The following is a 12,178-nucleotide window of genomic DNA, read 5'->3' as shown; positions in this document are numbered from 1 at the left end:
TCTAGTCTGGGAAACAGAAGGCTGAGGTTGGGACATAGCCAGTCTGAGAAGGGCCAGCACATCGAACCATCACCCTGTTGTTCCAGCCACCGAGGCTGAGGTCTCATCCGTGTGACCTGAGCGGGTTGGAGCAGTCAGGCTGAGCCTCCCCTGGGCACAACTCAGTGATAGTTTCTGAGATCCAAAGATTTCCAACCCCAGCGGGAGCGGAACAAGCTGGGAGAGGAAGGGGGGAGCAGGGCGGGCTGCCTTCCCCCTGGGCATACATCTGCACCAGGGAGGCACCAAGTGCTGCAAGCACCCCTCCCACGATAGCTGTCCATCCCCAGCCCACCCACGAAACTGCCATTGGGAGATGGGGACAGGAGGGCAGCAAAGGCCTTGGGTGACCCCGAGTGCTGCAAAGGGGTGGTGGTACCTGGGCCAGTCCATGCTCTTCTGGAGCTCCCCACCGAGGGGATGTGCTTGTCACAGATACGTCGGTCCTATGTTCAAGTGTCTGCAGAAAGTGAAGCTGTAAACTACTCATTGAAATGCTGCCCTCCAGGCACCCACTCTGTGCCACTGAGATGAAAACTTGTTTCATTCTTTTTTTTTTTTTTTTTTACAAAAGTCATTCTACCTGTATTGGAAACTTGACAAAAAAAAAACAACAAAAGAAGAGTCAGCGAGGCATTAAACATCAGTGTAGCAACCCTCTCTTCAAAGAGCCTAGCATCCATTTCTAAACAGTGACAGTGACATAACCAGTCTCAGAGGAAACAGGAGAAAGTAAGCATTGCAAACACAGCTTGCTACATTTACAGTTTGACTTTTTTTTTCACTTTTTCTTTTTTTTTTTTTTCTCTTTTTTTTTTTTTTCCTTTTGATAAAATAACTGGGAAGGCATTAACAACTAAATGGCCCCCTCTGCACCGCCGTGCTGAACGCGTGGCAGCGCGCTGGGGTTCACAAATCATCCTTCCAGTACATCACCGGTCTGAAGCAATGGGAGCAGTTGCCAAACCTTGAGGGAACCCATGGGCTACAGCAAACAGCTGCTGATGGGGGGTGCAGCAGGGAGAGGGACAGACAGGCAAATGGAGCAGCAGTACTATTATTATTATTATTATTAATCATCATCGTCACCATCTTTTTTTTGTTTTTGTTTTTTTTTCCTTTTTTCTCCCCAAATGAACACATTAAGCAACAAAGTCTCCTCTGAAACACACCGTCCACCTCCACTGCTGACCCCTACCCACAGGGTCGGAGCTGCTACAAGCGCCTGCAGCCACACAGGGGTCACAGGAATAAGAGGACCTGATTGCTCAGATCGTTATAACAACAATTCAAAACACCATTACACGTGATCGTGATGAAGCAACCAAACTAAAAGCAAGGCCAAACTCCTTCCTCGGCAGGAGGACAAGAGGGATCCAAGCAAAACCCCGCTCTGGACGGCTGTCCTCTTTCCCTGGGGTGGAGCAAGCCACGTGCAATGCTTGATGCAGTGCCTGATGCACATGGCTGCACAGCACCAGCGGGGTGTGCACACAAGAGGGGAGAAGCACTGCAGCCCCGTCCCCATGCCTGCTGTAGGACATCAGACAGCCTTGCAGAGCTCAGTCCCCCAGCAGTTCCACTGTGCCTGCAGATGTCATCACCTGCCTTGCAGCATGGAGCAGCTGCCTCCTGCCCAAGCAGTGAGCACCAGCTGAGCAGGCTGTTTGTTTCCATCTTCCCTTTACTCTCTGGAGACGCTGCTGTCTGATGGAGATGCTACAAGGCACACAGCAGCCCGCTGTGCCCTAACAAGGGGCCTCCATAGCTGGGATCTCTCCTCTGACCTCCTGCAAAAGCCACCCTCAGCCACACCAATGCGACAAAGCACTGACTCAGAGGGGAAAACTCTTCCATGCCAAGACCAGACACGGCCTTAGCTCAGCAATTAGGGGGATAATTTCACATCAGTTCAAGTTTTGGAAAATTCTATGGGACATTTCTCAGCCTCTTCTACCATCCGACCAATCCCACAGTCAGCTCCACAAGGAACATCTCCGCAGCAGGAGTTTATTTCTCCTAGTTTCCTATTTTGTCCGTTGCTCAAAAGCAAATCATTGGCATCCAAAGAACACGCACCAATGAGAGGAACAAAGGGAATGCAGCAAAGACCACCTGCAGCATGTTCAGACCCACTGCCACTTGCATACAGCCATCAAAACTTCTCTAACGGCCTCAAGTCCAGGCTCCAAGCCTTTTCCTTCTTAAAGCAGGGCCAAGCCTTGACACATCCATAGTATCAGAGATCCAACTCAGCTCACAGAAAAGAAACGTGGACATAACAGTCAAGGCTGCAGTTATACCAAAGTTACTCGCCAGCCCAGCCTGTGTATGCTGGGAGACCCAGAGCAAGGTGATGACCCAGATACAACATCCCCAAACCTGGCCTCTAAGTGGTGCTGAGCTGCAGAACGTTCTGATAGCAGCAGACAGACGAGAACAAGATCACACCATGAGGAAACAGTGAAGCAGCAGCTGCCCAGTCTCACTCAACCCCTGGCTATGTTCAATCCCAGGCTCACAAAGCTGCCCTGTAGACCAGTACTTCTCCCTCACCTATAAAGGACTTTGATGCTGTGTCAGTTTGGGAAGGCAACATCAGTCAGGGTGTAGCAAGCAGCTTCAGCCACTCAAACCTCCAGCACCTTGAGTTCTGCTCAGCACCTGGCTGCTCCCACCTGCAAGCCTCACAGCCATACAAACACAGCCTAAGGAGATGGTTCCTTCCTGCAGCTACAAGACACAACGCTGTAATGACTTTGTGATACTTCAGAGAAATGTTAGTACCAGCTTTTGATTTTACAGAGGACAATGCAGTCAGCTGCATCTTTCTACAGCCCACCAAGCGCCCGCTCCGTATCATGCACACAGCATGTTCATAGCACATGAGGACAGCGCGCCATGAGTCTCAACCAAGCCAGCTACAAAGCACAGGTCCTGACCCAGGGCACAGAGTAGAACAGCAGGGCGAGCAGCTCTCGCTGAGGAGGAGCTCCAGGTCTGGGGTACAGATCTCACTCCTGGACAATGCCCCCAAACACAGCCATGTGTTCACAAGGGATGCAACCAACGTGGACTGAGGAGGATTTGCTGCCCACAGCCCAGCCAGTGCTGCACAGCCCCCATTGCAGCTACCCAGGCAACAGCCCTCCTCCAACAAGCAAGTCCCTACTAGGACACAGAGCAATATTCACTGTCTGGCAGCAGCAGGAGTTGCACTGTGTGTCAGACAACAGCATCGGGTTGAACGAGGGCCTTGCCTGCCCTCCCAGCACCAAAGTCCCTCCAGCTGCCTTGACAGACGCTGCCCACCTCCCAGGCACAACCTAGGCTGCCCACAGAAGGCCAAGCGATGCCACAAGCACACAGTCACCACTGCAGGGAGGATGCTACAGTGGTACGTACGCAATGTAGGACTTCAACTACTTGGTGAGCACAAGTCTGGAATACGACTGCCCTCGGTGCCTTCCCTGCAGGAGCATCCCAGGGAGCTGTGGGTTGGAGGGGGCTGCGGGGCAGGTGGGCTTAGCAGCAGTGATGGGAGGAGTCTGTGAGCGTGGGCCAAGCACCTAGCACGGCCTGGGGCACAAGAGCCAGCGAGCCTCCCCATCTAATCCAGCTCCACCGTAAGGCAACGTTTTTTTTGTTGTTTTGTGGGTTTTTTTGTTGGCTTTTTTTTTTTTTTTTGTATTTTTTGTGTCGTTTTTTTTCTTTTTTCTTTTTTTTCCTTCTTCAATTAATATATCCAAGGAAGAAAGCAAAGGGAGATGTCCTTCTAGAGTTTTTGTTGTTTCAGGGGGTATCGTGTTTTTTGTAGTTTGTTTCGTTTTTCCAAGTGAAAAGGAAGGGAAAGGCTCCTTCAGCAAAGTCCTGTCTTTGCATGCAATGGGCCCTGGGCAGGCGGCTGCAGCATCCATGCAGATTCAAGTCCAGGTGCCTGCCGGCCTCCCAGCTGCTATCCTTGCAGGAAGGAGTCACAACAAACCTATCCTTGGCAAAGGTCCTTTGGTTGACTTCCAAATTGTCCGTGATGGAAGGGTAAAAAGTGAGTGGAGGGAGAGCCAGACCCAGAGGAAGGTTGGAGATGAAGACGCTGGGGAGGACGGACCGGGAAGACCAACAGGGCTGGGCGCCGTTAGCGACGGTTGGTGTTGAAGAAGCACTGCCAGACGTGGGATGGGAAATGTCAGCCAGGTCGTGGAGATCAGAGGCTCCGCAGCACTGCAATGCTGCGGCTTCGGCCCCTGCTATAGGGAACCTCACTCCTCCGAGCTTCCTGGCTGGGCTGCCCAGCGATCCAAGGGGTGGGGACACAAAAGGAGTCACCAGGGCTGCACAGAAAGGACTTGTTTTGGTAGATCTGGACAAACTTCTAGCAATAATTTAAAACTTGATATATATATATAATAATAATAAAAAAAATCTCCCCTTTCCAACCCAGCCAGAATATTTTTTTTTGAAGAAACACTAAGACATGAGGCGTGTGCACAGGAGGGAAGGGATGAGAAGGAAAAGCAAAAGGGTGGGTCTGGTGGGGGCGGGTCTGGCTCTGGTCAGGTTTGTAATAGCAAAACGGTGTTTTAGATGCAGATCGTCTTTGCTTTCCAGCCACAAGAGAAAAAAAGAAATCATGTGCGTTGAAGTTTCTCCCAGCAGGCTATTCCTGGGCATCCACATTCCAATTCCAATTCCCTTCCCATCCCACCCCTCGTCCACTTCTCTCTGCCAGTCCCCCACCAACCCATCCTGTCTCCTGGTGGGAAGCAGAAGCTGAATCCTCTTTACTTCCCCACTGTTTGCGACTCTGCAGCAGGGACTTGCTGGCTCAGGTTTTTGGCATCCTCTTGTGCAGGCTGACTGGACGAGGCGTGGGCTTGGCTGGATGAGCACTGGCTGACCGTTTTGCTGGAAGACTGGGATGGGTAGCGCTTCCTGCCATCTCCCCCTGACGTCGTTGGGTATCTCTTGTGTCCACCTTCCTCTCCCATGGGTGGCTGTAACGAAAGTACCCCAGTATCAGCACAGCCTCTCTCAAATACACATTCACTCCCCTGGATCAGAAAGCATCCCTGCTGTAGGCTTCTGACTGCAGCCCCTCTGACCCATAGGGAACACACATAACTGCCCAAATCACACAATATTACGACAGCTGCTCTCCTCTCCAAATCCACCACTGCCAGAATTGCTGACAGTCTTCCAAGAAAGACCAAGTTGTCACTATGTGCTTAAGGCATCTCCTTCCTCCTGGGAGGGACACTGTCCAGAAGTCTGGGAGACAAAGCTACACAAGGCCAGCTCCACTCAAGCCATTAAGACTCACTTCCCTCTTATTTTTCTCCTCTCCCTACAGATCACCGGGCCCTCATCCATTTAGCCAGAGAGCTGCCCCAAAGCTGATATACTATATTCAAACCTTGCATCACCTGCTCTGTTAGAGATACCAAGTCAGCAGTAACTAGAAGTATGACTGATAGCTCAGACAGTATATGAAAGACCCAGGAAGAAAGAAAAGACTTAGCATGTGTCTGCGTGGGCAGTGCGTGCAGCTCTGCAGCTCCATCCCAACCAACAGATATCCTCCTTTCCCCACTCAAAGGTTTATCTGCCTTCATCATATCCATCTGAACCACATCTTCTAAGTGTCACTCAGCTCTGCTCATGTTCTTGTGCTCCAAGGATGGCATGTAAGCTTTACCTCCTCAGCTCCTGATCTGATGAGCTGGCAGCAACATCAGCATAATCCTGCCATATCCAGCCCCACTCACTGCCCAGCTAAGGTATGGAGAATGGCCTACACTTCCCAGGGAAAGGGAACCATACAGGGCTTCCTAATAAATTTCAGCCCTGACTGGCCTCTGAGCTTTTGCTGTCTCAGCAATGCAGCTGCTGAAGGACAACAGAAAATGAAGTGCTGAGGCTGCTTGTTTCTTAGCCCAGCTGCAATGATGGACTGTGACACTAGGTGTCACTGACTCCCCCAGCCACAGTGCTCAGGAACACCGTCCTGAAACCCTGTGCCCTTGGAAAGGCCTTGGAGCAGTTGTGGGGGTCCTTCACCGTGGTGTGTGGGGCACTGTTTCTACTTACATCCACTCGGAAGTCCTCGAGGCGCTTGAACTTGCTGAGGTATTCTTGCAGTTTGCTGTTGATGTCCAGATTTTTGGCTTTGGAATATTTTAAGAAGGCCCAGAACTTTTCCAGCCCATAAAGCTGGCCTAGAGGGAGAAGAAAATTAAACCAGGAGTCAGAAAGTCTTTCCTCAAGGCTTCCTCACTGCCTGTCCCATGGGCTCACCTGTCCTACTGGTTGGCACTGACAAAATAAAAGAAACCTAGAGGAAAGCAACCTACATCAGTGTAGGACAACCCCATTGATGGGAAACAGCTCCAGGCTCTGTGATTGGGCTGGTGACCACAATGAGTGGTGGGAAAGCTGTGACCTTCTACAATCTCACTCCATATCCCCAACAGCCTTCAAGCCAGTGAGTATTCACACCACCCTCTCCTGCAAAGCAAGCAGCTCTGCTCTGTGCAGAAGCATTTCTTACCTGCAGGACAGAAGGGCTTATGGATGTCACAGCCTGTCACTGTCAGACACAGAATTACATGACTTCCCCCAGGTCACAAAAGGAGGCACAGGGGCACACGTTTGTCTGGATAACATCACTGCTAAGCTCAGGTGAAGGCAAAGGAGACACTTACCAGCTTCGTAATCCTTGATGGTCTCTTCTTGAAAGTCTTTAAATATGTCTGGCCGGAATTTCTTCTCCAGCCCATAGCTGTAGTATCGGAAAAGGCACTCCAGACCGTATCTGGGAACAGAAGAGTATGTGGTGCTCAGACACTGGTACATGCAACACTTAGGCAAGAACTCTGCTGCATCTCAGAAAAACAATGTGATCCAGGGTGGTCCTGGTCTTACTTTCAAGCCTTCAGAGACTAAATACCCTTCCCACAGTCCACTCTTGAAAAAGGCCACCCTGCTCCTCCTCTCTCACCTGTATCCCTCTTTCCCATCCTCCACAGCCAGTTGCTTGAACTCCTCATACATTTTCTTATTGAAGTGATCTCGTAGGAAGAAGGACCAGAACCGGAAGAGCGTATTCATCTCCTGGGATTGACCAATGCCCAGCCGCTTTCGCTCTGTTTGGGGAAGAATGGCTGGTTACAAGACATGCTTTCTCCCAGGGAACCAACCCTATGCAGGGGATCATACAGAGGAAGGTCTTATTTTTTATATAAAGATCTCTCTTTATATATCTCTTATTTTATACATATTACTGGACACCGTTAACCTTCTGTACGATGAGGAATTACCAGCTACCAGCACGCTTGTCCTACAGGACCCCCATTTACCTCTGTGCGTGTGCTCTGCTGCCATACACTATTATCCCTCCACAAAAATCACAAGCACCCTGCTCTACATCCAGTGGTAGGCAGCCCTCCCCACATGCCTACCGTTAAGGCAGCGCCGACGGTACTTGTGGTAGACGTGTTGCGTGAAGCCATTCTCCTTGAGCAGCTCATGTGAAGGATGCTGGAACTTGGGCAGGGACTGTGGGGTGCAGCCGTAGCTTCCGACGGCTGGAGTTCCCTCAGAGGGGCTAGAGCTGCACACAAGAGAGAGCCTCATCAACCCCCTTCCTTTGTAACCAGCCAACAAACAACACACTGGAGTCATGCTCTGCCCTGCAACACTCATTTGTTTGTCCCACCATCTCCCTGTGACTGCATCCACTCCAAGTTTGGGACCTGACCCACAGAACATCCTACTAGAAAGGAAACCAATTATATCTCATTATTTCAAAACTTCAGAATTTCACAGCTCCCTTTAGGATGAGACAGGTCCCAGCTCTTTCTGCAGCCACCTAAGAGGAGACCTGCCCAATGAGATCAAACGCTGCCCTTCCCTCTCTTGCTCCCTTCCCTGTATCTGGTCTCTTTATGACCCTATTCTCCCATCTCCAGTACCTGATGGAGGCAGTTCGGGGTCTGTGCTCCCGGGAGTCCATCACCCAGCCCACATGGCACTCCATTGGGGGGTTGGAACTGTGCCTTGTCTTCCTCTTCCGTGGAGTCTGTAAGACACAGTGCATCAGGTACATGTTTGCTTCCACAACACATCTCAGCTGGGAAGCTCCTGTCTCCCACCCAGCCCTGGTTCTACCTTGGCATCTATCGTCCTTCCCTCCTTCACCACTGGGTAGAACCGGGGTGTCTGTGTTGGGTCCTTCAGCTGAGGTGTGCGAGGGGTCCGGGGGGTCCTTGCATTGCGGTAGTTGGGTGATTCTGGTACAGTTGTAGGCAAAGATCGGGCGATGGTTGAAGGTTCAGGTACTCCAAACAACTTGTTAGCCAAAGCATCTGTAGGTACTGCAGAGATAACCCCCCCCAAAAGCTGGGTCAGACTGAGGTCTGAGTACAAGAGCATCACTACAGCCAAAGACTGGGCACATCCCAGTCCTCCTGAGACAAACAACTGCAAAGCCAGTCTGGGACCAGAGAAACCAAAGCCTAGCAGCTGGAAAGCAGACACTTTAAGGGACCCTGTGAAGTACCTGCTTTCTAGAAGAAGATCAGACCAGTGCTCTGCCTGGGAACCAGATCCCACCAACAGGTAAGCAAGGCCCAGCAAGTAACTGCCTTTACAGTACTCAGCAAGGGACGCTACAATGGAAGGGTCCAAGAGGAAAGTCATATTTATGGAAGTCTGCCCAAATTTCCTCACTCTGTGGAGATACTCCTGCCTTTGGGCCTCCTCTTTTGGAACTCCAAATTGTTTTGCTGGGAGAACAATACCCCACTGGGAGAGATAACCAGCTGTGGCTCCACTTGCTTCCCTCTAGCTATTTCTGAACCCTAGGACCACTCAGCAAGAGAATAAGGAACAAATTAAGTCCTACCCATTCCTGTCCCCATTGTCTCTTACCTTGCTGGAACCTGGGGGGGCCAGGAGGGACCTCCTGGTTTGGATCCACGGGGGGTTCCGGGGTCAGAGTATCAAACTGCTCCCTGCTGATCATATTCACCTTCTTGAAGTTCTCCACCTCTTGCTGCATTGGAAGAGGAAGATGATGAAGCAACCAAACACCCTCTTGTCCCCTCATCTCAAAAGCTCACTGTGACCACCACTCCACTTGTGCAACAGCCACAGAGCTGAGCACAGGATACAGCTTCAGTCACTGCAAGAGCCTGGGGCAAGTTCCTGACCACAAGAGTCACCAGCCTGGGACTCAAACTCAGAGAGGTAGGTGAGTTTTCTACTAAAAAAACAAACAAACAAAAAAAACACACCAGCCTATGCAAACGGGCAGAAAAATGGAGAACAGCACAGGCCAAGAGTGCCCCAGTCATCAATGAACTCATCCCCAGTAAGTGAGGTCTCAGTGGACTGTGCCATTAAGCACTAGGCACTACAAGACAGCACGGACAGCTGGTTCACTCAAGTCATCTGGCACTGCCTATACACTACTACAGTCTTGAACAGCCAAGACCCTGACAGACAGCAGATCAGTGGGGACCACATTTTCCAGGTCACCTGGCTACCAGAACCTCAGTCAACTGGCTGCAGCTTTACAGCACGTTACAGAGCTGTATTTATCCCACACAGCACAGCACGATACTGGAAACTAGGAATCCCAAGCTCTGCAGGAAGATCAATCCCAGTTGAGCTATACCCCAGTCATGGACCAGGAACTGCTGTACAGAACACAAACCACCACCACAGCCAACCCACCATACCACCCTGGAAGGAGCCATGTGCCCCTAGTGAATCCTCCTCCCCAGATGAGCCTCTCTCACCTTGATCTGCGAGTACTCTGGCTCAAACTGCTCTGTCCACAGGTCTTGCTCGTAGTAGTACAGCCCATCATTGATCACCTTGGCCAGCTCTGAACTCATTTTAGCCCTGGATGTGTGGTTGCCAGTCCGGTCTCCACCAGGATGCCGGCGTAGGTAAGGAGGTGTCTGAGTCACAATGAGGATCTTGTTCACATCCCGATCATCAATTTCGTAATCTGAATCCTCGTCTGACCAGTCGGTGAACGTGTTCTTGCGGCCATCCATCTGCTCCATCTCCTCATCAAAGAGGAAGTCCAACTCCTCAGGCTCATCTTGGTCCTTTTGCTTCTGCTGCTGTGGGGTCTTTGACTCCTCTGGTTTCTACAAGTAGGGGGAGCCACAGTGAAGCAACACAAAGAGCACATAGCAGCACAGACCTGCTGGGAGACCCAGCTCTTGCCCCTTGTTTCTTTATGACAGCCAGAAGTTGTGTGTCTGGGGATAACAACTTACTTATACCTCAGTCACTGAGGAACAGCCCCAAAGTGGATGGGAGCATCACTCATAACCAACAGACCTTATGTGGTCCTGAAACCTGCTGCTCACTTAGGGCTAAAGCCCCTCAAACAACCAGCAGACCTTCACCCCAATAATCCCCACATTGCTACATACCTTGGGCCTGGCTGGAGAGGGCCGAGGCCTCTTCTTCACTTCAATCCATGTCTCTGAATCCAGGTCAGGCAGACTTGTGGACAGGCCCTTGGGCATTGTCTTCAGGTTACTGACTTCCTCTGTTTTCGTGGGGACTGGGCTGGTGGGACGTGGGGAGCCAGGAGCAGACTCTGGAGCCAACAAGAGCCACAAATGCTTTAGTGGGAGGGTGGGAGGCTTGAGTGGTAGCATACATAAAGCACTCAATTTAGAGGAAGTTATTTTGGCAGCAGAACTTGCGGGACACATGAGCAGGCAATGACTAAGGCAGGAACATTCCTGCTTGCCAGCATATTGCCCCAGAGTGCTGAAAAAAAATCTCTGGTTAAAGTCTATGATGCTGGTGGTGACCACAGAGCTTTGCAGGTGTGGGTTTCCCAGATAAGTGGAGAGCCCTAAAGCAGATGGTGATTTTGTTGTTCTGGGAGAAACTTTCCCATGACAGCCTGGAGCTAGTGAGAACAGATGTTCTGCCTAAGCTCTTACAAAAGCACCAATCAGATCCCCTACATGGCTACTCAAGCTTGGGCATACAAACCAAAAAGCAGAGCCCTGTCCTGGGGAACACTCATGACTCCCAGGGGTACAGTACATCATGCTGTAGTACCAATGATGGGTCTCAGACACTGACCTGTTTCCTTTTGGAAGCTTTGCCGGGGCACAAACTCGGGACAGTTGATGAACTGTGAAAAGTCAGTCTGTGTGTAGTCTGCCATAGGAGGGCCAGGCAGAGCCCATTTTTCTGGCTGCTCTTTTCTTCTGATCTTCTGGTCCACGATTTCCACCACCTTGCTGTCCTTTAAAGCCTAGAACCAAGCAAAATCAGGTAAGCTCAAGGCCCTGCTTTGGCACACAGAGGGGCTCAGCATCAGCCCTTCCTCCCTATGTAATTCAAGAGAAGCAAGTCAAGGACAAGGGAAGGTGTCACTTGCATCTCATCCATGGCCTAGCTAGAAAATAGGCAAAGAAACCAAGAAGCCAGACAAGAGAGGAGGTTCAGCCTTCCTGTCCCCCACCTTGATGATGAGACTGATGTCAGTAGTCAGTGCCTGCACCCGGTGGAAACTGGCGATCAGGGTGATGGGAAGGAAGCCATCTGAGTCCATCTTGCGACGCAGGAAGAAGTCTCGCTCCAGGTTGTCCACACTGAAGTAATATTCTCTGCACGGATAACACATCAGTGAGAGACAGGTCCAGCCACCTTCCTTAGGATACCCCCGTGGAAACAATCCTCCCTGCTTCTGCCCTTATGAGGCTGAATAGCAGCAACACAGGGAAGCAGCAAACTGGTGCTGCAGAATGCACAGCACACAGTAAACATGCCTTGGCTCTAACCCTACCCCAGAGATTAGCTACGCAATCTACAGGGAGGGCACTGGTGAACATCCAACCAAGGAGAGATGGTGCTTACATCTGTCGCTTGATGTAATCCTTGAGCAGTTCCTGGTCCACGCTATAGAGCTCGGTGCTGCTAATGTTGTCAAAATAGTAAGTGATGTTGCTAGCATACTTCTGGGTGCGGGAGCCATCTGAGCCCTCAAATTTCCGGTATCCATACTGGTAATCAAAGTGCCCTGCAAGACATCAACAAAGAGAACATCCTGGTTAACACAGAGCCTCAAGATCTGCCAGAATGCCTGTGCTGCCAT

At 50.9% G+C, this 12,178-nt stretch overlaps 1 protein-coding gene across 10 annotated transcripts in view; it reads right to left on the bottom strand.

Moving 5' to 3' along the window:
• Positions 1-1,072: 1,072 nt before the first annotated feature.
• The window catches only part of LARP1 (La ribonucleoprotein 1, translational regulator), a 41,413-nt gene continuing 30,307 nt past the window's right edge, over positions 1,073-12,178 (bottom strand). For all 10 annotated transcript variants that reach the window (XM_015875639.3, XM_085518758.1, XM_015875642.3 and 7 more), the window contains 13 exons: positions 11,941-12,103; positions 11,546-11,690; positions 11,161-11,335; positions 10,491-10,660; positions 9,840-10,199; positions 8,968-9,091; positions 8,206-8,411; positions 8,010-8,116; positions 7,497-7,648; positions 7,037-7,181; positions 6,741-6,850; positions 6,127-6,254; positions 1,073-5,033 (listed from right to left, as the gene is read on the bottom strand). In XM_015875639.3, the coding sequence (XP_015731125.1) occupies positions 4,821-5,033; positions 6,127-6,254; positions 6,741-6,850; positions 7,037-7,181; positions 7,497-7,648; positions 8,010-8,116; positions 8,206-8,411; positions 8,968-9,091; positions 9,840-10,199; positions 10,491-10,660; positions 11,161-11,335; positions 11,546-11,690; positions 11,941-12,103 (2,198 nt within the window). In that variant the 3' untranslated portion in view covers positions 1,073-4,820. The remainder of the gene's footprint in view (positions 5,034-6,126; positions 6,255-6,740; positions 6,851-7,036; positions 7,182-7,496; positions 7,649-8,009; positions 8,117-8,205; positions 8,412-8,967; positions 9,092-9,839; positions 10,200-10,490; positions 10,661-11,160; positions 11,336-11,545; positions 11,691-11,940; positions 12,104-12,178) is intronic.

This window comes from Coturnix japonica, chromosome 18, assembly GCF_054131305.1.
Source record: "Coturnix japonica strain WE chromosome 18, WE-NBRP24, whole genome shotgun sequence".
Classification (NCBI taxonomy): Eukaryota; Metazoa; Chordata; class Aves; order Galliformes; family Phasianidae; genus Coturnix; species Coturnix japonica.
This window is presented reverse-complemented; position numbering and strand designations above follow the sequence as displayed.